Source organism: Lepisma saccharinum, chromosome 2, assembly GCF_977018435.1.
Source record: "Lepisma saccharinum chromosome 2, izLepSacc3.1, whole genome shotgun sequence".
Classification (NCBI taxonomy): domain Eukaryota; kingdom Metazoa; phylum Arthropoda; class Insecta; order Zygentoma; family Lepismatidae; genus Lepisma; species Lepisma saccharinum.
This window is the reverse complement of record NC_139230.1, coordinates 63437941-63464272: the sequence shown is the minus strand read 5'-3', so window position 1 is coordinate 63464272 and position 26332 is coordinate 63437941. Positions and strand designations below refer to the sequence as shown.

The 26332-nt window shown below is 39.3% G+C and overlaps 1 protein-coding gene across 1 annotated transcript in view; it reads right to left on the bottom strand.

Moving 5' to 3' along the window:
- The window catches only part of LOC145984056 (mortality factor 4-like protein 1), a 156556-nt gene that overhangs the window by 15695 nt on the left and 114529 nt on the right, over positions 1-26332 (bottom strand). Inside the window, exon 9 of the mRNA XM_083117423.1 lies at positions 11233-11311. Coding sequence (XP_082973549.1) covers positions 11233-11311 — 79 coding nt within the window. The remainder of the gene's footprint in view (positions 1-11232; positions 11312-26332) is intronic.

The following is a 26332-nucleotide window of genomic DNA, read 5'->3' as shown; positions in this document are numbered from 1 at the left end:
TTTATGTTTCACTTTTTCGTGATAGTATTCAATACATATCACGTTTGGTTGGATTCTTCTTGATGTCTAAGAATAGTGCAATGTCATTGTAAACGTATGTTAACTTGTGCGAAACCAGTAATACGTCAGGATGAAACAAAACCTTCGTTAGCACTGCTACATTAAATAAGGTGAAGTGAGCCAGAAGAGTAATAAAATTCCAGCAGCATATTTGCAGTCTAAAGCTCTTCTTCTTTATGCATTCGATTTTTGTTGGATGTTGCAGTCCATGCAATTTCTGTCACCATGTTGTAGTGAGATACTTTGTCGGGTGGCGATATTTGACAAAAATCGTATGTATCAATGGAACCTATTTGTTTCCATGTTCCTTCAGTTTGCCCAACAAAATGCCTTACAACGACGTCCGACAACTATCGGATGGCGCCACCCGCACTTATCCCCTCCATCTGTTGACTACTCCCATACGGACAAGAAAAAATGATAATTCAATGCATTTTCCACGTAATATTTAGAGGCTTAACCTTTACTCCCCCGATGATACCATATGGTACCATGGTGCTGATTACGAAATGAATGTGCTTTTTGGACCTTCATACTCTTATGTTTGGGTGGAAACAGGTCTGGAGCAAGCCTGGGAAATTCATATTGATGACCTACCTCAACCCCTCTCCGCAATATATCCATGCCACATTTCCGAACAGAGTTTCACATTTTGGCTCATTATTCAACTTGTATGGCACCCAAGAACATTAAACATGTTTCAATCTCTTTGAAAACGTCCATTCTTTGAGGAGAATACTAAGGTTTGTGCTTTCTCCCCAAAATAGCGGGATAAGAGGGGGCAAACTAAAGATTTTTGTTGTTTTTTCCATTGAAATTCGGGGGTTGCGCCCCCCAAGCCCCTCTTCCTCGGTCCGGCGTTCTGAATTGTACACGGTTGCATGCTCTGATGTTCTAGCTGAAAAACAAAACTTATCCGAAGTAGATTGCTCCCATAGTGCCAGAGTTATAACAATTTACCTCCAAAAATGCAAATTACCTATTTTTCGTAAAAAAAAAATCACATTTTGGCTTATTATTCAACTTGTATGGCACCCAAGAACATGAAACACATTACGTTCTCTTAAGAAATGTCCATGCTTTGAAAAGAATACTAAAGTTTGCACCCTCTCCCCAAAATAGCGGAGGAAGAAGGGGCAAACTCGAGATTTTTATGTTTTTTTTAATTGAAATTCGGGGGTCGTGCCCCCAAGCCCCCTTACTCGGTCCGGCGTTCTGAATTGTACACGGTTGCATGCTCTGATGTTTTAGCTGAAAAACAAAACTTATCCGAAGTAGATTGCTCTCATAGTATACGAGTTATAACAATTTTCCTCCCAAGAGTACTCAAATTTAAAATTCCCGCCGAGAACACCCCCCCCTCTCTCTCTCCTCCTGCCATCACTGGTTTCTGGCGCCGTGGTTGTGTTGCGCATAAAAGGGGCCTAAAAGTTGAGGCCGAAACTTACGAACGAGATTTCCTGTTCCCGTGAAGAGCTCCATAACGATATCTTTAAATAAATAAATAAATAAATTTTTAAAAAAAGTCAATGAAGACGAAATTCCCTGACATTTCCCTGACTTTTTTTGACACCTCAAATTCCCTGACTTTTCCCGGTTTTCCAGGTTTTCCAGGTCTGTCGCCACCCTGTCAAAGCCCCTGCCTTGGTTGCAAGAAGGACAGTTTGGATTTAAAGAAAGACATTCACTCATTTTCTTGGAAATCGTGATGGTAATCTCACAGCGGGGACAGGAGCATTTAACGTAGCTTGAAGACAGCTTCGCAATGGGTATATACCCTTATCTGTGGTAGAAGCTCTTAAAAGGAGAAAATAAATTGATGTGCCATAAATTCCATGGTTATGTAGACAGAACAACAAAGTACAATAGTACTGTGCTAAGATTTTGAATATGTCAGTCAATTTCTAAAATGATTTTGCATTGATTCATGAATCGTTGACTGTATTGTGTCAAGCACACTCCGCGATATTCTAGTGAATACATTGTTATTTTGAAATCCAAGGATTCCACTTCTAGCTGGGGTACAATTTAGTACTTCTCTCATTGTAATTGTAGGTCCAGTAGATTTTAGCTTATCTGAGAATAAAGTTTACGTCTAACAAACTACACCTCTTGATATCGAATATAAAATATTACTTCCTTGTTGATGGCCAATGTACATTGCTTCTTTCTGGTATTTTGAACCGGCCCCCATTGCGGAGTGGTTAGCACATAGCACTAAGATGCAAGGGGTCCCAGGTTAGATTCCCAGCTTGGGTATGGATGGTTGTGAGTAGCCATTCATTAATTTCATCATATCATCATTCATCCCCATCTCCTGAATTAGCCACAAGGGGCACAAATTCGGAGTACAATCAATCAAATCGTACTTTGGCTTCTTTACGTTCCAATTATACTTCTCTAGAATAGCAACAATAAAGATACATGAATAAGGAATACATGAGAGAACACAAAGGAAAGCCCATATCTAGGCACATGAAACTTTTCATTTCATTTTCTCCCCCCAAAAAACTATTATTCATTTTTCTCAGAAGGAATATGTCATAATACACGATCAGTGTTTCAATTCCTATAACCACATTGTTCCATCCTGTGTTTAACAGAGTGGGCTATAGCAAAGAGACTACAAAGATCATTTGCTTCTGCTGTCTCTCGGTTTTAAGATAACACAACGTTGCAATTATCAAACATTTAGTTTATTTTCTTCACTGTCAAGAAAATTTGTCAATATGGAGTAGTTAGCATGGTCTCTGGTTCGAATCCCAGCATCGACAGGTGTTCTTTGTGAATGGGAATTATTAATTTCTTTCTATCCCATTCTCAATACCTTTCCCCCTGTCTGCATATTGTACAAGACCTGAGCAGTATCAGATAATAGCAACAAGTAAATCAACTGCCTAAAATTTAAAAAAAAATGAGGAACATGGATAAAAAGGACTGATGTGGGGTGCATGCAAATAATTATATATATATATACATACACACACACTATATATGAAATGTAACATACCCTAATTGAGGAAATATTTTGTTCATTAAAGAGTTCCTATTTATTTGTCAACTGCCAAACAAACTATTTTGGCCAATAGAAAAATTAAATATATGATTGTCATGCAGACATGGCGATGTTTTGTTTCACAATATCGAAAACATTGGCAGACTATTTTAGCAGGGTGGGCCCTGCCCAGTTTTCCCCATGCATTTTTTTTTTCCAGAAAAACCCACCAAAAAACCCAGTCAAAATGTGTTGTTTTTTTCAGAAAATGTTGTAAATTATTGCTTTAAATACTTGTGAGGTTCTACAATTGAATCACTCACTGCAGAAAGGCATCTAGTCCAATATTTACACATTTCCTTCTGTGTGACAATAATGGTTTGTAATAGCTCAATGGATCGTTTACCGCAGAAATGACACCTGTCCCCTCGATAACAATGGGCATGGCAATGCCTTCAATTTTCCGCTTACTGCAGAAAGGGAACTTGTCCCGGACTAGTGGGGGAAACCATAGTGACACATCATAGTTTCAACTGTGATGATCAAGTAATACAATAAATTTTTCCATGTTTAAGCATTACAAGGAAGGATTTAGTACATTTTATTGAAATGTCGTTAATTGTGGCATAATTAATTCTGAACACTCTTTAAATGATTTGTCTCATTTCTCATCCTACTGGGTTGCTTGAAGTAAAATGTTATTTATGTATGGTTAGGAGCTCTGTACCCACGTAAGTCATACATCTTCAGAATTACCACATGTGCATGAAACTTACAGGAGTATTATGTACTTGCACTATAATTTGACAATAAAATTACTAAATATGGTGCATAATTTAGGAGGAGCATGAGTTAAGGTGGATGGGCAGAGAGGGATGAGTCATATTTAATGACCATGATAACAGCTGTAAATTTAGAATCATTTAGGTAGAATAATTATTTCTGCAGCTAGAAATCTTGTGAGAAAAATTGGACAATTTGTTTCAAGGTGGTGGTTTCCCCATGTCTCTATGCTATGGTCTACGATGTTTTTTTAATTCTTTCAAAACAATCTAGAATACATTTTCAGAGTATAAGGAATTAAACAGTTATTTTAGAGATATCATTGGTCCGCAAATTTGCAGTAAAACTTTTAAAATAATATTTCATAGCTTAGGAGAGGGGTGGTGGTAAAATCAAAATGTTATATTTATGATATCTGCCATAAATGCATAGCATTTCAGTTGCTGGACAACTTGAAGGATTGGTCTCACATTGTATTTGAGAAAAAATGGTCAACGAGTTTATAGATAGTAGACAACAGAATGGTTTAACATGTCTTGCGAGAACTTTAAATTATGCTCATATATGACTAGGTTATATTTTCGTAGAAGAAACACAAGTCTCAGCAATGTTATAGCATGACTTGAGTTTATAGTGTGTATTTTAGGAAGGTTGGGGATAAGTCACCAATTTTAAGACCATGATAACTGCAACAAATGTAGAGGTTTTTAGCTGAAATTACTCACAACTAGATACACCTCGAGAATGATTTTATTTTTCATTTGCATTTGGTCAAAGTATTTCAAGATTGTAGATAAAAAATGGATTTATCATATGTTGAGGAAGATTTCAAATTCTGATGACACTTTAAAAGGCCTAAACTACATTTTTGAAGATTAAGAAAATAAACACTTTTAAGAATAATGTATTTTGAATTATAGTGCATGTTTGGGGAGTGTTGGGGAAAAAATTGAAGGTCACCAAAGTTTTGACGATTGGGAATTGCCATTTTCATAGCAGTCAGATATTTTGGAGGATGTATATGATATTTCTTATAAGATAAGGTATATAATTTGGTATGATTAATACATGGAGGTATTTATGCTTGAAACATTCAGAAAAATAATGGGAAAAAACAATTGTGATAAACTGTAAACAAACTGTATTGAACCAGATTTAAAAACCTCGTGTTGCATAGTATTATTGGATTACTTAATGGTTTATGGCATATGAAATAAATGGCACAACATTGCATTCATAAAATAAATTTGTTTCATAAACTGAAGTTGAGAATGGAATATTTGCTAGTATTTACTAAAAATGTACTGCATCTTGAAGAACATATACTTTAACATGCTTAAATGTGTTATTGTTGCAATTGTTTCTTTTTCCTGGAAAGAATGGTTCCGGCACAATTCAAGTTGATTTGTTATGTTTCTGTGTTGCTTGTTAATGTGTTCATCATAACAACTACTCAAAATTGTGTTATGTTCGTTAAGGATGATGCATCCAAGTGTGCACGCGCACCCACCCACACCCTCTCCCCCCTCTCTCTCTCTCATATATATATATAATTAATTTCGTGTGTGGTCACATTCTACACCCTCGATTTCGCAATGATTTTTACTTTTATGAAGATTGTGTGTTTCAAATTGTGAAGAACAAAATTCAGGAGAGCGGAAACAAGTATTTATCACTGTACAGCCGTTTAAAGTTGAGATGTAGCAGTTTTAAGTTGCGAGATGGAAGTCTACTTGCAGCCATGTTACTTTTGTAGCACCTGTACTCTACTTGTGGCCATGTTAGTTTCATTGCACACGTACCGACGGATATATGAGAGTCGGTTTTTCAGGGCTATACCCCAAGAAATTTCATAAAAATTGCTGGCTCCAAATTTCCCGCTGATTCCGGGCTCTGCCCCTCGGGCTCCCACCTGGGTTGGGGTTTTTTGGGGGGACAAAAAAAAAACTGGCAAAATGCCAAACCTGATTTTTAGATTTCTATCTTACTACTAGAATATTGATCACATCAATCAACAACTTCTAATAATGTTTACACTTGCCAGATCTTATCCATGACATCTTACAAAATCAAATTTTTCGTACACTGTATTTACAACTTAGTGGATAGATGAGTTCTTTAAAACTAAACTTGGCACTGTTAAGACAAACCAGGATCACCAGTTATGTTTTCTCCTCTTGTTACTTTGCTTTACTCGCATTTGACAGTGAAAGATTTTATGTTTTATGTATGTGTCACATGTTTGGCCTCTAAACCACTGGAATACTGCTAAGTTCTCATTTTTATTTAAGACACAATCAATTTATGATAAAATTACATTACTTTATTATTAAGGGATAAATGTTGAGAAATATGCATGTGTGAAAAATACAAAAAAATGGGTCGATATTCTCCATGGACATAAATGAAGGTAAATTGAAAAGATCAAAAGTCCACTTTTCAGTTTATAAACTGAGCCCACAAAACAATCAATATTAATGTGTATAATCTCTAACTATTAGGGTGCAGATTTAAAAGCACTAAATACCCCTCAAATATGAAGACAAATGGGCACAAAAATGACAAAAATAGGCACTTCAAAAGACACCCTAAAATCAAGACAAATTAATTTGCAACATGGGAAATATGAGGTGGATGTGAAAAAAAAAAACGTGCAATTGGTTATTACAGAGAATAAAATCAAGCAAGAAAATATTTACTTTGATGCTATACAAGTGCATACCCTGGCTATTTTCCTACATAGTCACCATGACGCTCCAAGCATTTTTGGTACTGTAGAACAAGTTTACACACACACTCTGCATAGAAATCTACTGCCTGGGATCTTAGGCAGTCGAGAACTAATCACTTGAGAACTTCACTATCATCGAAATGTTGCGAAGGAAGCCACTTTTTGAGATATAGGAACAGAAAGTAATCGCTTGGGGCATGATTGGGACTGTATGGTGGGTGATTAAAATGTTCCCATCGGAATTTTTGAATTGTCGCAACAGTACGGTTAGCTGTGTGTGGGCGGGCGTTGCCATGAATAAGCAGAATTTCAGACCGTAAAATTCCTCTTCGCCGGTTTTGGATGGCAATACACATCTGCTGTGATGGTTTGTCCCGGTTCTAGGAATTCCATGAGGATTACACCTTTTTGGTCCCAAAACATGGTTGCCATGATTTTGCGATGTGATGGTGTTTGCTTGAATTTCTTTGGTTTCGGTGAACCAGAGTGACACCATTGCATGCATTGCTGTTTCGACTCACCACTGACGTATGATATCCAGGTTTTGTCTCCAGTTACTATGTGAGAAAACAAGTCATCCCCATCCTTCTCCCAGAGGGCCAAAAAATCACGTGCTGATTTCATTCATCTTGGGAGTGTTTGTCAACATTTTTGGCACCCACCTTACACACAGTTTGCGATAACCCACATTGTCCATTACAATTCGGTGCAATGGTTTATCAGATACTTCAGGAAACTCCTTGCCTAGATCAGTAATGGTGAAACGGCGATTGGATCGCACTCTCTCATCAACACGTTGCACAAGGTCGTCTATCTGAACATCAGGCCTGACGCTTCGCTCATCATCATGAACATTTGAACGCCCTTCCCGAAAAGCACGGCACCATTGTCTTACCCTTGCTTCACTCATTACTGTTGGTACGTAAATGGCACACAATTCTCGATGAATGTCAGCTGCACTCAGTCCTCTTGTGTTGAGAAATCTAATCACCAACCTCACCTCGCATTTGGCGGGATTTTCTATTACAGCAGCCATTTCAACTACCTGCTACTCACACGGACGCACCTCCACACTAGAAATATACACCTGTTGCAGGCACAGAATACTAAATCATGCTTCCATGCATGTGCAGCTTCATCAGTATTGCCAGTCGCAAGTAAAAATTATTATCAGCCCTTTTTTTTTTTTTTTTTTTGAAATGTGCCTTGTATATGTAATTTTATGTAATGGCCTTATTTAAAACTATCAGCTGCTGACATGATTTTCAGTTACTCCAAAAACGTATCCAGGACAGGGTTCGTTTTTCTACCTATCACTTAAAAGAGCATAAGTAGTGCTCAAAGTGAGGGGGCATGGTTTTCTCCAGTTAGCAACATTTTCACAGAGCATCTCACCAGCTGTCCCACTGTCATCATGTCACCATGGTATTGCTGCTACAACCATTTTTTCTCATCATCATCTTCTTCTAAGAGATCCGGCCCATGCCCGTGGAGAAGTAGTTAGCACAGCATGCTATGATGGCACAGGTCTCAGGGTTTGAATCCCGGCCTGTATAGGTGTTCTTTGCGAGTGTCCCTTCAAAGTATCATCACACATCCTCATCTTCACAATCAGCCAAGAGTGGCAGAAAAGCTAAGTAAAATATAGTTTATTTATCAATCAATGGAAATTCGTATATTAGGGTAAAACTTAATGAAGAAGATTTCACGCTTAGTTCTGTTGCGTCCAGTGTGTACGATATTGAGCTACATGTGCAAGTTATATTTATTCTAAACAGATCTGCAAATGAAAATAGACTTCCTAGAGAATAACTTGGGTGATTGAGTGATTATGATTCTACTTGGAACCGTAACTTATGCGTACAAATCTTTGATAATCTTGAATGTTTTCCGATTTTCCTAAGACAAGTTGTTCTCTTAGACGTACATAATAACTAAATTTGGATCAGTAATATGAGATACCTGTTTACGTAATCATAAATTAACTGATATTGCCTTATGTTGAGCAAAATCTTGCCATGCAGGTATGGAGGTTTAAAACTCTTGTACCAACTGAAACAATTCAACACTGTAGTGTACGTATGTTGGACCAACAGTTTCATATGCTATCCAATATTTCTATACAGTCTTATTACAAATGATCTTTCCAATTACAAACTTGAATAACTCACATTTAATAACACTCAGATACATGAAAGTTATATCAATGGAAAGGGAAACTCAAAAAGTTTCAGTGGTTGGTACAACTGTCACGTAGTTATTGATTTCGTCGCTAGGGACGATAGAAGAGAAAATGGCTGCCAACGAAGATAGGAAGGCTTTTTGTGTGCTGGAATTTCAGGTCTGCCAGTCTGTTATCACTGTGCAATGTAATTATAGAAGGACGTTTGGTGAAGATGCACCCAGTGTGCCTAGTATCCCTAAGTTTTTATCTGACTTTAAAGCAAGGGGATGCATCTGCAAGCAAAAGTCAACCGGCTGTCCACCATTAAGGGAGGTAACTGTGGAGCGTGTGAGAGAGAGATTTGTATGAAATCCACAGAAATCCACCACCACAGCCAGCACAGAATTAGACAGCCCGCAAACCAACTGTGTGAAAGATTTTATGCAAACGTTTGCACTTCCATCCTTACCATCTGCAATTGTTGCAGGCCCAAACAACAAAAGACAAAGCCAAGAGACTGTCTTTCTGCGAGGTCATGCAAATCGAAATGGAAACAGTTTGTTTCATGGAATCATTGGTGTTCAGTGATGAAGCCAACTTCCACCTGTCGGACAAAGTGCACAAAAATAATGTCACGATCTGGGATCTGGAAAATCCTAGAGGTTATGTGAAGCATGGACGTGACTCCCCCTAGCTGAATGTTTTTTTTTGAGCTATCAGCCATGAAAAGGTGTATCACCCTTTCTTTTTCGACGAGAACACAATCACTGGGATTTTGTACCTACAAATGGCTTCTTCCACAACTGGAACAGGATATCGAAAGTTTAATTTTTAAACAGGATGGGGCACCACCTCATCTCCACTTAGATGTCATACGTGAACTGAATAGGAGACTACCAAAGAGATGGATTGGGCATGCTGACGATAGTGAACGTTTGCATTCCCCCGACCTTACACCATGTGACTTTTTTCTTTGGGGTTTTGTCAAACAATAAGTGAATCAACCACCTTTACCACCTACCATCCAGGATCTTCGTGTTCACATCTCAGAGGCCACTGCATTAGTGGATCGTCGAATCTTACATGTATGACAGGAATTGGACTACAGGCTCGATGTGTGACGCGTGACACAGGGAGCTCACATTGAGACATGTGATGTGATGTTGTGAACCAAACGTAATACGAAACTTTTTGAGTTTCCCTTTCCATTGATATGACTTTCATGTATCTGAGTGCTATTAAACGTGAGTTATTCAAGTTTGAAATCGGAAAGATCATTTGTAATAACCCTGTATATGTGTAAATATATGCACCTTTAATTTGCAAGTGTGGTAAATTTTGTTTAGATTCGGCTCTCCTTTAAAATTACACTAAAAAGATTTTCTGTGGATCCAAATACATACGCCCCTGTTTCGTACCTTTTGAACATCAATACAACAAAACAATGATAGAATATTGTTTTTATTTCCATAACTGAACTTTCATCAAAACCCCTCCCAAATCCTACAATCAGAGGGTCTGTGCATGCCACTTTAACTGATGATTCCCCGCCCAGGATTTTCGAAAGGCAAAATATTTTTTTTATGCAGTCACTCCTAATTTTGCTCTCTCTTCCTGGCTTTGATGTTCTTTTTTAAAGACTACTGGGTCAAAGGGAGAGGGGGGTTATGATACCCATGGACTCCCTCTTGGACACACCACTGATTAGTATACTTCGGGCTGTCTCAACCTTTGGCAATTTGAAACACATGATACATCCACAGACAACCACATTCCTTTCACAGGAACAACAAAGCAAATGAGTACTGCTTGACTCCTACAAGCTTTCAGGCAGGAAAAAGAAGGGGTGAGTTGGTGTCCTTATGTCCTAGTATGAGTCACCAATCAGTTGTCCAGTTTGGATTTTCCAAAGATGTGGCGTACTACCTTGCAACCCTCAACTGGAATACCAGATTTCGGTCAATTCAACATCCAAAGGCACGTAAAAACACCCCTAGTAAACAAAACTTGTAATTCATAATTGGGAAGAGACACGCGGTAGTATATAAATATGGAGAAAATAATACTCACTTTATCCGCGAAACTGTATTTTCTTCTTTGTTCTATTAATTTCAGTGTCCACTGCCACTATCCTCGTTGGAACTTGCTGTACTTGTACTTGACTTTGCCCTCACAACTCGCTTTTCACCCTCAAGGATTGACTTTGTCCTCACCCTAACGACTGACTTTCATCCTCACCCTCCCACACCATCATGGATAGACTTCTCCCTCACCCTCATGGCTTGCCTTTTGCCCTCACCCTCATGACTTGACTTGGTCCCCACCCATCTTTGGAGGGTGAGGGTGAGGTCTGCCCTCTGGAGAGTGACCACCTCTGGTGTAAACCACTGCATGCACAAGGGTTCAATATTAAAAAAAATGTTTCAACTACAAATCATATTATTATTAAAATAAACCAATAAAGTTAATTATGCTACACAACTATTACAAATTTCTTACCTGAGAAACTCATCAAGTTGTGCATAAAACGTGCCTGCCAAGCCAATAGGAACAAGGACCGCCAAGTCATCCATATCCTCTGTAATTAAAATTACTATATTGAAACTTTGCTTGCATACAGAAAATTCTTAATAATTGCATGATTTATTTGCTAATTTATCATGCATATAAAACCAAATACAGCTAACCATGAACAAAAACAACAACAAAAAAAAACATTTATTACTTAAGAATCTCCTACCCTGGTGAAGACGAACATTTTCCATATAAGCTTATGGGTTAACTATAGTCACAATTATCTTGTTTTCAAATTGGCATCTGATGCATCAACATTCTGAAAATTAATAAATTTTAATCTTGAAAGATAGGTTTTTTTTTTTTCCTTTCTTTCTTTTTCTCTCACTTTTCTTGAAAATGCAACCCTGCTGTCAGTTGGCAGACTCACCACAGGACATCACAACCACCTGATGAGCTGGAAGGAGGGAGGTTGGAACAAAGCAGGTGGTTTCGGTTTCGTCCCAATACACAACAGGTTTAGAAGATGAACAGAAAGCAACAAGTCTTTTCAATTTCTAACTGGGTAGCTTTTAACTTATGGACAGGAAATGGTGGAATGAAATTGGTGGTGAAGTGTGTTCCAAACCCACAAAATTAAATTTGGGATGTGGTTGTGATTTAACTTACCAGGAGGGTTAATTATGTTTCTAAAGCTGAGGCATTCCCGAAAAGGGGCTCATTGAGGCATTATTATTATTATTTCTAAAAACACTATTGCTGATTTCCCCATTATGAATGTAGATAATGACCATATTTTATGTGCATAAATAACACGAGTTTTGTTTTTAACTCTGTTTTATGCACAGAAAGGCTAGCCAGGACTGGACCTACAGTTTAGAATGGGGTCTGAACCACAATGTGCCTTCATCATGTATTGACAACATTACCACTACCCCATTGGGAAGGCCCGCATACACACATGCACTCATGTCCATAAGTTAAGGGATTTGCGAGATTCACTAGAAAACATTGGACCACTGCAATAATGGATGCATAAAAACGTGCCCTGGCAACATGTGTACAGTCACTGACACTGCGGGGTTGTAACAATTCTATTGAATGTCAATGTATTCCTTACAACCTGGCAGTGTCCGTGACTGTACAAGGTATACAGTCACACTGGAAATTGACAGTTAGCAGCACTTACATGGTGTGGTCTCTCTCCGCTGGTGGTATACATTTTATGGTGGACAGTGCTAGAACCAGTCAATACAGGGTGTGGTGACCCCGGACAGCAACACAGGTTGCACAATGGCTCGCTCCCCATACTGTGAATCAGGCCATCCAGAGTGTACTGTGGACACATTCCATTGCTGGACAAGCACGCTTCAGAGGTCCAAAATGGGCAATGGTGGCGGAGTTAGGGCTGCAATCCTTGGGCCTAGAGCATCTCATGCATGTTCAATCAGATTGAGGCCCAGTGAGCAAGCAGGCCACTCCAGACACGTGATGTCCTCATGCTGCAGATACTCCTCTACCAGGCATGCTCTCTGTGGTCTGACATTATCATTCATCAGATGGAATCCAGGTCCATATGCACCACAGAAAAGTGTTGCACACATCTCGCAAGATGTCATCCCTATAGTCCACAGCTGCCACAGTACCCTGTGGAAACACATGCAGTGGTGTACGTGCTCCTAACATGATGCCCCACCAGATGAGAGCATTGGCATCACAATATTGGCCCCTTTCCACAATATTGGGAGGGTTATACCATATCCTAGGGGTGCACAAGATGAACAAGCACGGAGAATCACTCTCCAGGTTAAACCATGACTCATCCATGAACAGCAACTACCCCACTGTTCATGGGCATACTCACGGTGGGTAGGTATTACACCATATTCGAGGAGCCACGCGCTGTCTTTGTGTGAGGGGAATGCATCGGACAGGTTGCCTTGCATACAGAGCAACCTCTTGAAGCCACTGGTTTCTAGCCAGTGCAGGTGCTGGGTTGTAGCATGTGGTTTTAATATGCCCATACTGTCGTTGAATGTTTCTGTCCACCTGGAACCACCTCCACAGACAAGAAATGATGTTACTGGTGACATTCAACTCTTGACCCACCTCTCTTTGACTTTGGCTGGCCTCTAATCTGCCGATGAACCAGCCATGCACACTGTCATCCAAATGTGTTTGCTGTGCCATCCTGTTTCCCTATGATTCGATCACTGTGAGCCAAAAGCACACAACACGCAGTCAGAAACACTTTACTCAACATATCTTCGCACATGGACTGTTCCAGCTGCACTAATTGGTATTGTACCTGTATGTCACATGTTTAAGTGTTGACAGGGGACGTTTTCGTGCATTCATTGTCACAGCAACCCAATGTTTTCTAGTGAACCTCGCAACTGCCTTAACTTATGGGCATGAGTGTATATACTAGGGATGGCCAACAATATAAGGTTAGGGGTACCTGGATTTGGATCCCAGAACCAAGTGTTCATTGATTGACTGATTGATTTAGTTATTTTACATGGCTTTTCTGCTACTTTTGGATAATTGCGACAATGATGATGAATGGGGATTAGATGAATTGATGAACAGCTACTCAGAACTCCAATATCCTGGCCAGACGCACAAAGATGATATATACACACATTTAATGTCTATAATACACATATACAAAGGACTATACAATACCTAAACAATATACACGAATGACTGTCTATTCTGCTGTACACTGTCTCTACAGCGCACTTGTAACCGTGCACGTGTGTCATGGTTCCTCTCATGATGACGACTGTTCTTTTCTCGTAACACCCAAGCAAAGAGCCTGGCTCACCTCTCGGGACATTCCTGAAGTTACTTGTGGGTATGTAAGTTCCCGTAATCAAGTATGCGGGAGGTTCCGCAGTCCACACACGTCACACATTATATAAAATCATTTTTCACTTGATGCTGATGCATATACACAAAAAAGGAAAACAAGATAAAAACAGTAATTATATACTTTGTTCACCGAACAGACTCCCCCCTCCCCATTGAAATATTAATTTCAACCACAATCAATAATTTCAATGTAGTACACTTATGTCTCCTTAGAATAAGGGAGAGGAGCAAGTTTCACAATTGGACGTCTGTATTGTTCATCAACTGTTCGCACTGTCACAGATCCTACTAACTTGTCTGGTCCAGGATGAACTTTCACTACTCTTCCTAGCTTCCATTGCTGTGGAGGGGTAGGTTCTTTCAACAACACCAGATCTCCTATCTGTAGATTTTCCTTCTTCTCCATCCATTTGGCCCGTTGCTGGAGTCTGGACAAGTGCTGTTGCCCACAGTTTCCAAAAATGTTGCGTAATGAGTACGTAAAGTCTGCTTGTGGAACAGCCAGTAACAAATCACCAGTTAAGAAGTGTCCTGGCATGAGTGCCGTTAGGTCATTTGGATCACTACTTAACTCCGTTAATGGCCTCGAGTTAAGACACACCTCTATTTGTGTCAATAACGTGATGAACTGCTCATAAGTGAGTAATGTTGAGCCCATAACTTATTCAAGTGATATTTCACTGCCTTCACTGAAATTTCCCATACTCCACCCCAGTGTGCTGCTCCCAGTGGATTGAAATTCCATTGTATGCCTTGAGAGGCCATAACATCTAACACCGATTGGATGTGCTCTTTTTGTCGCATGAATTGAAGTAGCTTTTTCAATTCTCTGTTTGCCCCTGCGAAGTTCGTTCCACAATCGCTGAAGATCTGGTTAGGTTTGCCACGTCTGGCTACAAACCTACGTAATGCAGCAATGAATGTAGGCATTGAAGTGAATTGCTTTGGTTGCAAGACACATGAAAAGAGTGACGTATCCTTTGGTGATTTTTGAAGACCTGAGTTGGCAACTCTTTATTGAAAATGGGCCGCAGTAATCTACACCTGTATTTGCAAATACTCGGCCTGGTTGATGCGAGGGGCTGGCGAACTACCCATGAGTTGAGATGCTGTCAACTGTTTTTCCTTAAAACATTCTTTGCACTTAAAACACGAATTAAGTCCCTCCCTCGTATAATCCAAAAACGTTGCTGTAGGACAGCAAGAAGCAATTGTGGTCCCGCATGTAAATGTTTCAAATGTTCATGTTTCACGATGAGCTCTGTAAGTTTATGTACACGAGGTAACAGAATGGGATGTTTCTTGTCAATTATCATTTGTGCATTGCGTAAATGTCCACATACTCTCAGAATTCCCTCCTGGTCCAGGAAAGGAGTCAAACTGAGTAATTGGTTGTTCGAAGGCAAAGGATTCCCTTCTTTCAAATGCTTCATTTATGTAGGGAATGCTGTAATTTGGGCTTGTTTCACTAACACAAGCAAGGAGCTTTGATAAGGTTGAATACTTGTTTACTAATAACTCCTCAACCTCGACCCAAGACTGTAACACGAGAAGACCCTATTTTCTCTCTCTCTCAACCTCAGCTGTTCCTGCTGCGTTGACCGTGCATGTACGATTGAAGGATTGATTATGTAACCACTGTGGGCCGGGGAACCAAATATCATGTTCGACCAGGGTTGAGGGAGAAATTCCTCTTGTTGCCAAATCAGCTGGATTCTCTTTTCTGCACACATGGAACCAATTCTCTGCAGGGAGAACGTCGTGTATTTTAGCAACTCTGTTGGCAATAAATGTATGCCAATTAAAAGGAGAAGAGTTCATCCAACACAACACTATTGTAGAATCAGTAAATGCAAGCATATCTGTAATGTTCAAATGAAGAGCTTCCTTTATTGTCTGCAGCAAACGTATGAGTAACACTGCAGAACAGAGTTCGAGTCTCGGGAGAGTCACTTTCTTCTGAGGCGCGACTCTCGTTTTGCTTGCTACGAGATGCACTTCAACACTGTCATCGGTGTATGTAGAACGTAAATAGGCAGTGACTGCATAGGCCCGCTCAGAACTGTCACAAAAGCCTATCAGTTCGCACGTTAGGGGTTTTGAAGACACGATGTGCCTAGGCACCTTAATATCCTGCAACTTATGCAACTCCACCCGAAAACTTCGCCATGCAATTTCTAGTTCTGGTGGAAGTACATCATCCCAGTCAAGTTCAGCTTGCCAAAGTGTTTGCATGAAGATCTTTGACAGTTACTGGAGATATCCACCCGAGGGGGTCAAATATTTTCGCGAAGTCTGATAGCAATATGCGCTTGGTCAATTGCTCATGAGTTGCAGGTTGCGTCACTGATACTGCAAATTCGTCACTTGCTGGATGCCATTCGATCCTGAGTGCCTTTTTATGTTGATTTATGCTCACATCCAATGGAAAGTTCGTTTCTCGCAAATGTACAGGGATTTCATTCAATACTTCTGAATTGTTCGAGCACCATTTCCGCAATTCAAAACCACCTCTTTGTACAAGTTCACTTATTTGTTTTCGTAACGCGCTAGCTTGTGTTACTGTATCACTGCCAGTCACTAGATTGTCTACAAAAAAGTCTCTGAATGTAATTGGCGCTGCTTCAGGGAAGTCTGCCTCTTCGTCGTGAGCCAGCTGTTGTAAACACCTGGTGGCTAAGAAAGGAGCACTAGCCATACAAAACGTCAGTCTCTCTAATCTGAAGTCTCGTATCTCTTCTTTCGGTGACTTCCTTCACACAATGCGATGATATTCTGCATCATCTGGGTGTATTTTCACCTGTCGGAACTTTTTGACAAAGTCCGAAGTAAGGGCAATTTGATACGTACGAAAACTTAGCAACAAAGGCATTATGTCGTTTTGTATCTTGGGTCCTACAAGCAACTTATCGTTGAGGGAAACTCGTGTCGTCGTCTTCGCACTGGCGATGTGCACGATCTGTAAAGCCATTGTGGAACTGTCCTTTTTGATGACACTATGGTGTGGAAGGTAGCAACAGCTTTCTTGGGACACAGGTAATTCTGAATTCGGAATGATGATCATGTGACCCAAGTCTAGGTATTCCTGCATACACTCGGCATACTTTTGTTGACGTTGCGGATTCTTGATGAGTTGTTTCTCCACTTGTTTGAGACGCTGCATCGCTAGAGGTCGTCAAGCTCCCAGAACACCACTTTGTTCTCGGAAGGACAATCTCACAACATAACTACCGTTGATGTCACGTTCGTGTGCGTTTCGAAAATGCTGTGCACAAAAGTTTTCTTCTTCGTTGTACAGTTTTACCGATGGCACAGTCTCTATTTCCCAGAAGCGCTGTAGGGTAGCGTGCAGACCACTACATGACGCATGATGCAATGACACTGCGTGCTTATTGCACGGAACGTTAATTCTGCCAATAAGAATCCACGCAAGTGAATCCACGCAAGTGAAGTACTTATGGCCGTTGGTGTACCTACTGGACCTGCCACTTTCTCAGGTCTTAAAAGTAAGGGAACAATATCTGCACCAAATAAAATGTCTATTTTCCCTGATTTGTTGAAGGACGGGTCGGCAAGATCAAGGTTATGTAGGTGTGTCCACTGTTGATCAAAAGTGAATTGCTGCTTGGGCAAATTATTTGCAATCTTCTTCACATCGATGGCTTTGGTGGTGTATGTTTCGTTGCCCGCTTTTGACCTAAACTGTAGGTCCACCATGGAATGAGAAGTACCTGTACCGGTTGCTAAAATACCGGATATGGCAAAACTGATGTGTTTCTTTCGAAGGCCTAATTGCTGACTACAGTCTTCCTTGACAAATGTACACTCAAAGCCCGTATCTAAGAGTGCATGAAAATGCTGAATGTTGTTGTGTCTATCCCTGATGCCCAAGACGGCTGTGGACAAGAGAACTTCCTGCAATAGAATGGCTTTCTTCTTGTTGGCGATGTGGGACGTTACTTGCTGCATAGAACTGGGATTTTCACTAGGAGAGAAGTGAAGGGATGTGTGGTGCTTTCTAAAGCACAACATACACATGCGCGAAGTACACTTTCCGACGTTACAATTAGATTTCAAACAGTTGTAGCACAGATCATTGGTTTTCAAAAATAGTACCAATCTCTCACAGATATTTGTTGATACTTCTGACAAGTATGCAACCTGTGGTGTCCATGGCATTTAACACACACAGTTTCAGCACCTGTGCGATACGAATTTACATTCTTCTTCACTTGACAATCAGTGGACCTGGGAGGGTGTTTGCTGGACATTGGAAGGCAAGAGGTCACCGTAGACACTGCAAGAGCTCTGGCATGCACATCCAGGAACGTACTCAAATCCTCAGACTTAGGCACTTCTGAATTCTTCAGTGAAAGTTCCCACTGTTGCCGAGATTCTGCATCCAACTTGTCGGTGGTGTGAAAGACTAATATTGCATCCCAAGCCTCTACAGGAATACCAATACCTTCAGCATATGCACACACTCAGAAGTGACATCAAAGAGCTTGCGTAATCCTGTGATTGAACTTGATGGCGCACAAAGTTGATTCAACAAGCATTTAATCATGCTGTTCACAATCTCTCTCTTGTTTTGGTACCGTGAAACTAGTAGATTCCACACCTCCTCGTAGTTTGCATCAGTTATTGCGATGGACTGGATTAATAATGATGGTTCACCCTTTAATGCTAAATTCAAGTATTGCAGCTTCTGAGTGCCACTGAGGTGTTTGTTGTCATGAACCGATGCCACGAATAAGTCCCGAAATGACAACCATTGATGTATGTCACCACTGAATTCTGGTAATGTTAGTTTTGGTAACCGAACGTCACTTTTTGCATCACTGTTCCCCACGACCGCGACAATGGGAGAAACGGCTTCCTTCTGTTTTTGGTACAGGAAGCCCAACAAGAACTCTAATCTGTCTTGCACCAGACTTAGTTCATCGTAGTACTCAGAGAACAATGTTTCTTCGCACTGTTTAGCAAGATTCACAAGTAATGCACTACAGTCTGCACTTAGTTGAAGGACCTTGTCTATGTAGACTTGAAGTGTCAGACTTTCCAGCGTTGGCGAAGCTGACTTGTTTTTAATCCGAGTAACTTCCTGCTTGAGGACTGTCTTTGATGCCTGTAACTGCTCCATGTTGACTTGTCGTACAAGAGACGCTAAACACATATGGCGGACCGAGGGTGTGGCACGTTGACTCTTCTTCTGGCTTGTTGATTCCCCGATGACGAAATACCGGAATACGGCACGAACACTACAACTGCAACACATCCGGCCCGGAGGACAATATGTTGAATGTCAGTTTCCAAAAAGCCCCGCACTACATTGGCTAACTGGCTGAACTCCACCCTGGCCCGAATTATCCTAAATTTGTCGGTTCAAACACTGTGTCTGGTTAAGTAACAGACACACAAAGACTATATATACATACATATAATGTCTATAATACACATATATGAAGGACTATACAATAACTAAACAATATACACGAAGGACTGTCTTCCGCTGTAGACTGTCTCTACAGTGCACTTGAAACCGAGCGCGTGTGTCACGGTTCCTCTCACGACAACTCTCTGATGACGACTGTTCTTTTCTCATGGCAACGCCCTAGCAAAGAGCCTGGCTCACCTCTCGGGACGTTCCCGAATTTACTTGTGGGTGTGTAAGTTCCCGTAATCAAGTATGCAGGAGGTTCTGCAGCCCACACACTTCACACATTATATAAAATCATTTTTCACTTGATGCTGATGCATATACACAAAAAAGGAAAACAAGATAAAAACATTAATTATATACATTGTTCACTGAACAGCAGGACAAAATTTACATTGTTCCCTGACAGTTATAAACTAAATAAATTACTACTGATATTCTTGTTTTATTTATGCCTAATCAGTAGGGATCTTGATTTTTAGTTATTTTTTTCTAAATTGGTGCCATTCTCCACCTGCCTGCCTAATTCACATTTTCATTTTAGTGCATTTCTGGGGAATATACCTAAATTTATACTTTCATTGTGTTTTTATAGTAGTTTCAAATTTTAGGTCTCATGGGCTATGCCTCTTTGTGAGAGTTTGATACCTTGGAAGTCATTTTGGGAAAGTTATTTTCCAGACCCCTTTTTAATTTTAAGGTAAGGGTTGTAGATAAGGGTATCTTTCCCGATATATACTAAAGGGTGTATATAATGGCCATACTTGGCGGCGGACAAACAAATTCTAAATCAATCTCACATGACAGATACTGATATATTAAGACACCAAAAATTGGCATTATCTTTTATCTTTTTTACTTTATAGTGTTATATTTTCCAAAATTTCTTGTTTTTATTTTAGAAAATTTCCCTGCTAATATACCAAAACGTACACTTCCATTGTGTTTTTGAACTATCATTTTCAATTGTAGGTCACATTGTCTATGTATTTTCATGACAGTTTAATATGTTCAAACCAATTTTTAAAGAAGTTATTTTCCATTATTTCTCACTCTACAAATGCCCATGTTACGACTCCCCTGTGGTGGTAGGTAAGCACTTAATCCCTGCCAAAATCACACCACTTAGCTCGGTAATTCAAAATACTTCTGGTGCCACAAATACTGATGATGCGGTTCCCATGTGATGGTAGATACACACTCTATTTCCTGTCAGAACCCCACACTTTGCTCTGTGGTGTAAATTGTTAAAAAATCATTGTAAATATGTGATTTCATGTGTATATCAGACTTTTCCATGTATAACATGAATTATACATATATATTTTTTGTTTTATCTGGCTTTATATTCTACAGAGCATTCCCTGACATTCGCTACGAGACTCTGCGGCAAGCGGCCTGGCATCAGCGCTTGTCTCTCCCGGTGAACGGGTCCACGACAGTCGCTTATATTAAACCTTGTAAAAAAGTTTACAGTAACAGGGTCAGTTCTGAATAAAAGTGGAAAGAAAAATGGGGAAATAAAGTATACAAAGACAATCCGCACACCAGCCATGAGTTGAGAAAAAATCGGGAGAATTACAGTAGACGAACTTGCACGTGTAAATGCCAATTTCCTTTGGAGATGCCAGGAATGTGTTGCAGCAGAGGAACATCATTTTCAACCCCTTCTGTAGTCAAGGTTAGTACACAATATTGAAAACTGTAATTTTAATAGAAAACTCTAGCGACTGTCGCTGACCCATTCACCAGGAAAGACAAGCGCTGATGCCAGGCAGCTTACCGCAGAGTCTCGTAGCGAATGTCAGGGAATGCTCTGTAGTTTAACGTCATAATTTGAATGAATACGTCAAATCAGAGGCATAACATGGAGGCAGGCGGGAGCCCTAAGCCCAAGGGGGGGGGGGGGAGTCAGAATTATTATGTCTCTTCTCATGTGAAACATTAATGCAAAAATTGCTTGGACATTTTTATCCATTTACTCTTTTCTTGAATAAAAATTGCTTTGTCTTGGCCTTTCTTCAGTCTCTTAACCTTGCATACCCGATTTTAATGTTAACAATAACGCACCTCAAACTGTCATGGAGCAAGGTGTAGGGCATTTAAATGCTTCAGTTGTTTTCTACTGAAGAAGAGCATGAATACTATTAGCAATTCTTCCTTCCTTCCTACAACCTCCGAGGCAGCGATTTCCCTCTGTAATGGGTATGAAGATGATTTATCTTTCGAATTTCCTGATGAAGTTCTAAATTTCGGGAATGTGCTTAAATCTGAAATCAAGTGCTTTGGCAAAATTTCTTCTCCTTGATAGCTCTACACTAGCTTCCAGTGTTCTCTATATCCTGTACCGCCTTCTGTTTGTTTCCTACTCTTCAAGTAACAACCACAAAAAAAGAACTATCTTTCTCAAAATTGAACCTTAGGAAAAACTCCTGGAAGGTAGTGTAGAATGGTATGATTCAGGCCAAATTTAGCGGACTCAGTAATCTCACTTTTGAATGTGAAATGAAAGATCTATTGCCAGGTTTCTGTTAAGCAAGGTGGTTTGATTTAAATCAGGCTGATTTAAATCTAGATTCAAATCAAGATTTAAATTATGGAAATCTCGTTTTTAAAAAGTACTTATTGAAATAACTTTAAATAAAATTACAGAATAATGTACACAAAAATTTTTAGATATCAGTATCACTTTTTGTGAAAGTACATTAATCTCAATCATTAAATGGTGTTTATTAGGATCTAAGAAAGGAAAGAAAGAAAACAAAACATATGTACTGATGGGGTGATACTCATATGAAAGGAAATGTAATATGTCATTTCCTTTCATTTACAATTCAACAATTTCTATAGGCCAAAATAGCAAATTTCTTGTAGAATAATATACAAAATACTAATCATGTTAAACCGTAAATAGTGTCATTATCATTAACCTGTATTTTGCTAAGATCATTAGAAACACCAAAATTCAGCTACAAAGAATAGAAATATTTTAAGTTAAGGGTATAGACTATGGCCGCCATCTTGAAAATTCGTTCCATTCATTTATATGGTAAATTGCTACCGTGATTGTGTAGCTCTGACATGGAAGTTCGATATTCTGCTTTAGGGCATTGATCTTCGTACTTGTCCCATGTTACTATAACTTTGAAGCATAGATTGCATAATTACATTAAGCGCAAAATAATAAATCACAAAATACAGCTCTCACGTCTTTCCACTTGATTTTCTCATTTCACAAGAAGAATATTAAAAAACCGATAATGTAGTGCACAAGAAGAAACATTTATGCTGTGATTGCCATACCTTTGTCACTGGCAAGATTGCGTATTATTGTACAATTATAATTATAACAACATTCCAGGCCTGCAACATATTTTTACCATGGCAAATTGTGCTGCCACCTGCAACACCACCTGGAACTTCCAGCCAGCAGAGTGATATTTGAGTTGGACAGCTTCTGTTAACTAAGAGTTTGTAGTCTCTCGCGAGTGTTGTGTTGTCAACATAAAATGAGAAATTACATCACTGCCAAGAAAGAAGAGAGGATTGTTTCTACAAGGGAGAAGAAAGAGAGCAGCAATTAACTTGAAAATTTGGCAAGATAACAAAAGTAGTATAGCTTAGTGAAACTGTCATTAATCACTTTCCTAATGCAGATAACATAAGAAAGTACAGCATGTTCACTTATACATATAACAAAAGAAAAATTCATAACTTACAAACAAACTGTCAGAATAGCGTGATTGTTATTTCATTTTAAATGAAATAACAGAAATGACTCAGAATGTTTCTTAGCAACACATTCAGTGGTAGTTGTGCATGTGCAGTAGCCAGAATGTCTTGAAAACTGATATTATCAGTTTCTCAGTAGCCAATCGTCATGTGGTTACCACAAGAAAAGGTGTTTTGTGTTCTAACGTTGTCTGAAGTGAAGTCTGACACTTGTGCAGAGACGATTTTGTGCACATTATGGTTTGGGTGCTAAAGGAGAAGTTCCATTGTACATTTCAATAAAGAAATGGGAAAAACAGTTACGTGAAACCGGTCCTTTGTTGCCGATAAGGGGTAAGCATTCAAAAAAGAAAGTGTCTGATGAGAATGTGGAGCGTGTTCATGCCTCATTTAGCCAGAGTCTGAGGAAATTCATACGCCAAGCTAGCAGGCAACTGCAAATTCCTAAATCTGCGATACACAGGGTACTCCACAAGAGACTGCACCTTCATGCATACAAAATTCAACTTCATCAACGCATAAAACCTGATAAGCCTGTCAGGGTTCAATTTGCTAACGAAATGCTTAGGAAAATTGATCAGGACAATTTATTCTTGGACAGTGTTAGCTTTTCGAATGAGGCCACTTTCCATGTTAGCCATCATGATAACACACACAATTATAGGATATGGGGTTCCGAAAATCCTCACGAGGTTCATGTGAGAGAACAAGGTTCTTCGAAATTGAACGTGTGGTGCGGTGTAATGTGATGAAGACCAAAATCATCAGTCCCTTCTTCTTCGCCGAGGGAACAGTGAATTCCAACAATTACTTGGACATGTTACAGCTTTTCGTCATACCCCAACTTCCACCTCGGGCCATCCTGCAACAAGATGGAGCACCATGTCATTTCTCAAATCTCGTTCGAGACTTCCTGGACAAGCATTTCAATGGAAAATGGATAGGAAGAGGTTCGAATTTTATTGAATTGCCCCCATGGTCACCAGACCTCACTGTACACCAGTTAGAGATTTGCAAGACTGTGTGAAAGAATTGTGGTTGCAGTAAGCAACATTACCCCACACATGCTTCAAAAAGTGTGGCTTGAGGCTGAGAACCAGTTTGACATTTGCTGTGACACATTTAGAAGTGTAGTAGTTTTCTTGATTTGTAAAAAAAAAATTCCGAGTTGTTACATGTTTGTACAAACTTCGGACAAAATATATTGGTAAGTAAAATAGTTGTGATTTTTCTTTTATTATACGTATAAGCGGGACATGCTGTATAATTGTCATGCCAACAATTCCGGGTGCCAATTCATAGGTTCGCGAAATCTGTGTTCACCTTACCCTCGAAACAGCCAGAGGGGGGTGGACACTTAAGCCAGTCTCACATGGTAGTTAAGTAGACGTCTTCAGTTCACAAAGGCAGCATAACAGGTCTCATACGATCCTTAAAATAGCATCTTTAAAAATGGCATCTGCACAAACACGGTATACCACTTCGCAAGTTTAGATGCTAATAACTGCTGAAGATTTGGGAAAACAATGTTTTCTCTTAAAAGAATAAGAGAATAACAGTGGCACTATCGAAAAATGTAGCACACGTAACCTGTGGCAGTGAATGTGAGTATATAACATATGTTGATATACCACTTTACGGACACACTAGCATAAATTTGCATCCGTACATATATTACGATAGAAGTTGTATATTCTAATGAAACTTTCTCGTATGGTTTTGAAATATATCCCCCAATACCAACTAGTCAATTAAATTACATAAACTTCACAACATTCGAAGTGTGAACATTGTGGTGTTTACATTAAGTTATCATATTATATTTACATTTCATTGACACTTCTTTGCTCCTAAAATACTTATTGTGAAATTTACTTTGAGGTCCATGAAGAACTAATTACAATTCATAACTTATATATACTTACAACACTAGTAGATTAATTTACTCTGGTGCTACACACAGAACAGTCTATTTGTTACAGCCAACAAACAAGAGAGTACATACATATGTATGTGGCTGTTCACTCAGTGTTTACTGTTTACTTCAAAATAGTATTCTCGTCGGTTGTGAAAGTAAAATAACAGTATCACAGTATGAAATTTAGACATATGAACTATTTATTTAAAACAATAATAATTAGTATTCTTCAATGAACAAATAAAATATTTGCCCCATTCATTTACATATAGCTGTATTGGTTGAATCATTTTCTTCTTTAAGCTGCCTTGAATAAACAGTCTAACATCTATTGCCTTTCTTCTTCTTCTACTTCGTACTTCAGCTGACCAGTGTGCTCTTGAATTCTGACTGGTAGTTCTATGGTATTAATGATGGATTTAGAGAATGTTTCTAATTCTGTCAGGAAATGAATAAGAGAAAGCTCTCACACAATCGTTAAAGTAATGAAGCTAGAAGTCAATGGTGAAGTGAGGATGTAACTAACTGCCGTGCGAGACTGGCTTTACTGTTCCTCGACCCTCCCTCATAGAGCTGTGTTGTCACTGCCAAATGGTCAAGGTTGAATTTCAGAATCCTTCTTTGGAACGAGTGGTCGATTGCCAGAGCCAGGAACTTTCTTCTGCTGGGAGCAGGGCTATCTTTTCCTTTTAAAAGGAAATATTACATGTTGTTACGTACCCAATAGGAGCAAGTAATGTAAATAGTTTGCCAAAGCGGAACAGAGATGGCAGCACCAGGCATGCAAGATTAAGAAATAGCATAATATATATGAATAACTGTATAAATAAGAACAAAGCAAATTGGAAAGATGAAAAACAATAAAATCTACTATAAGAAGATAAAGAATAGATATAAAAGAAATAAATTAATATATATATTCAATAAATCAAATCCGTGATCATATGTAAGTTAATATGAAAATTAAAGAAGTCAAAGCACTGATCCATGTTTGTGTCTTGGAACAGAAATTGCATCTGTCCGATTGATTTATCATTCCCATATCGGAAATTTCGTTTACATCAGTGGTGGCGCATTCCAATCGATGCCCCACAGCACTCTTGGTTGCAAGTTTCAAA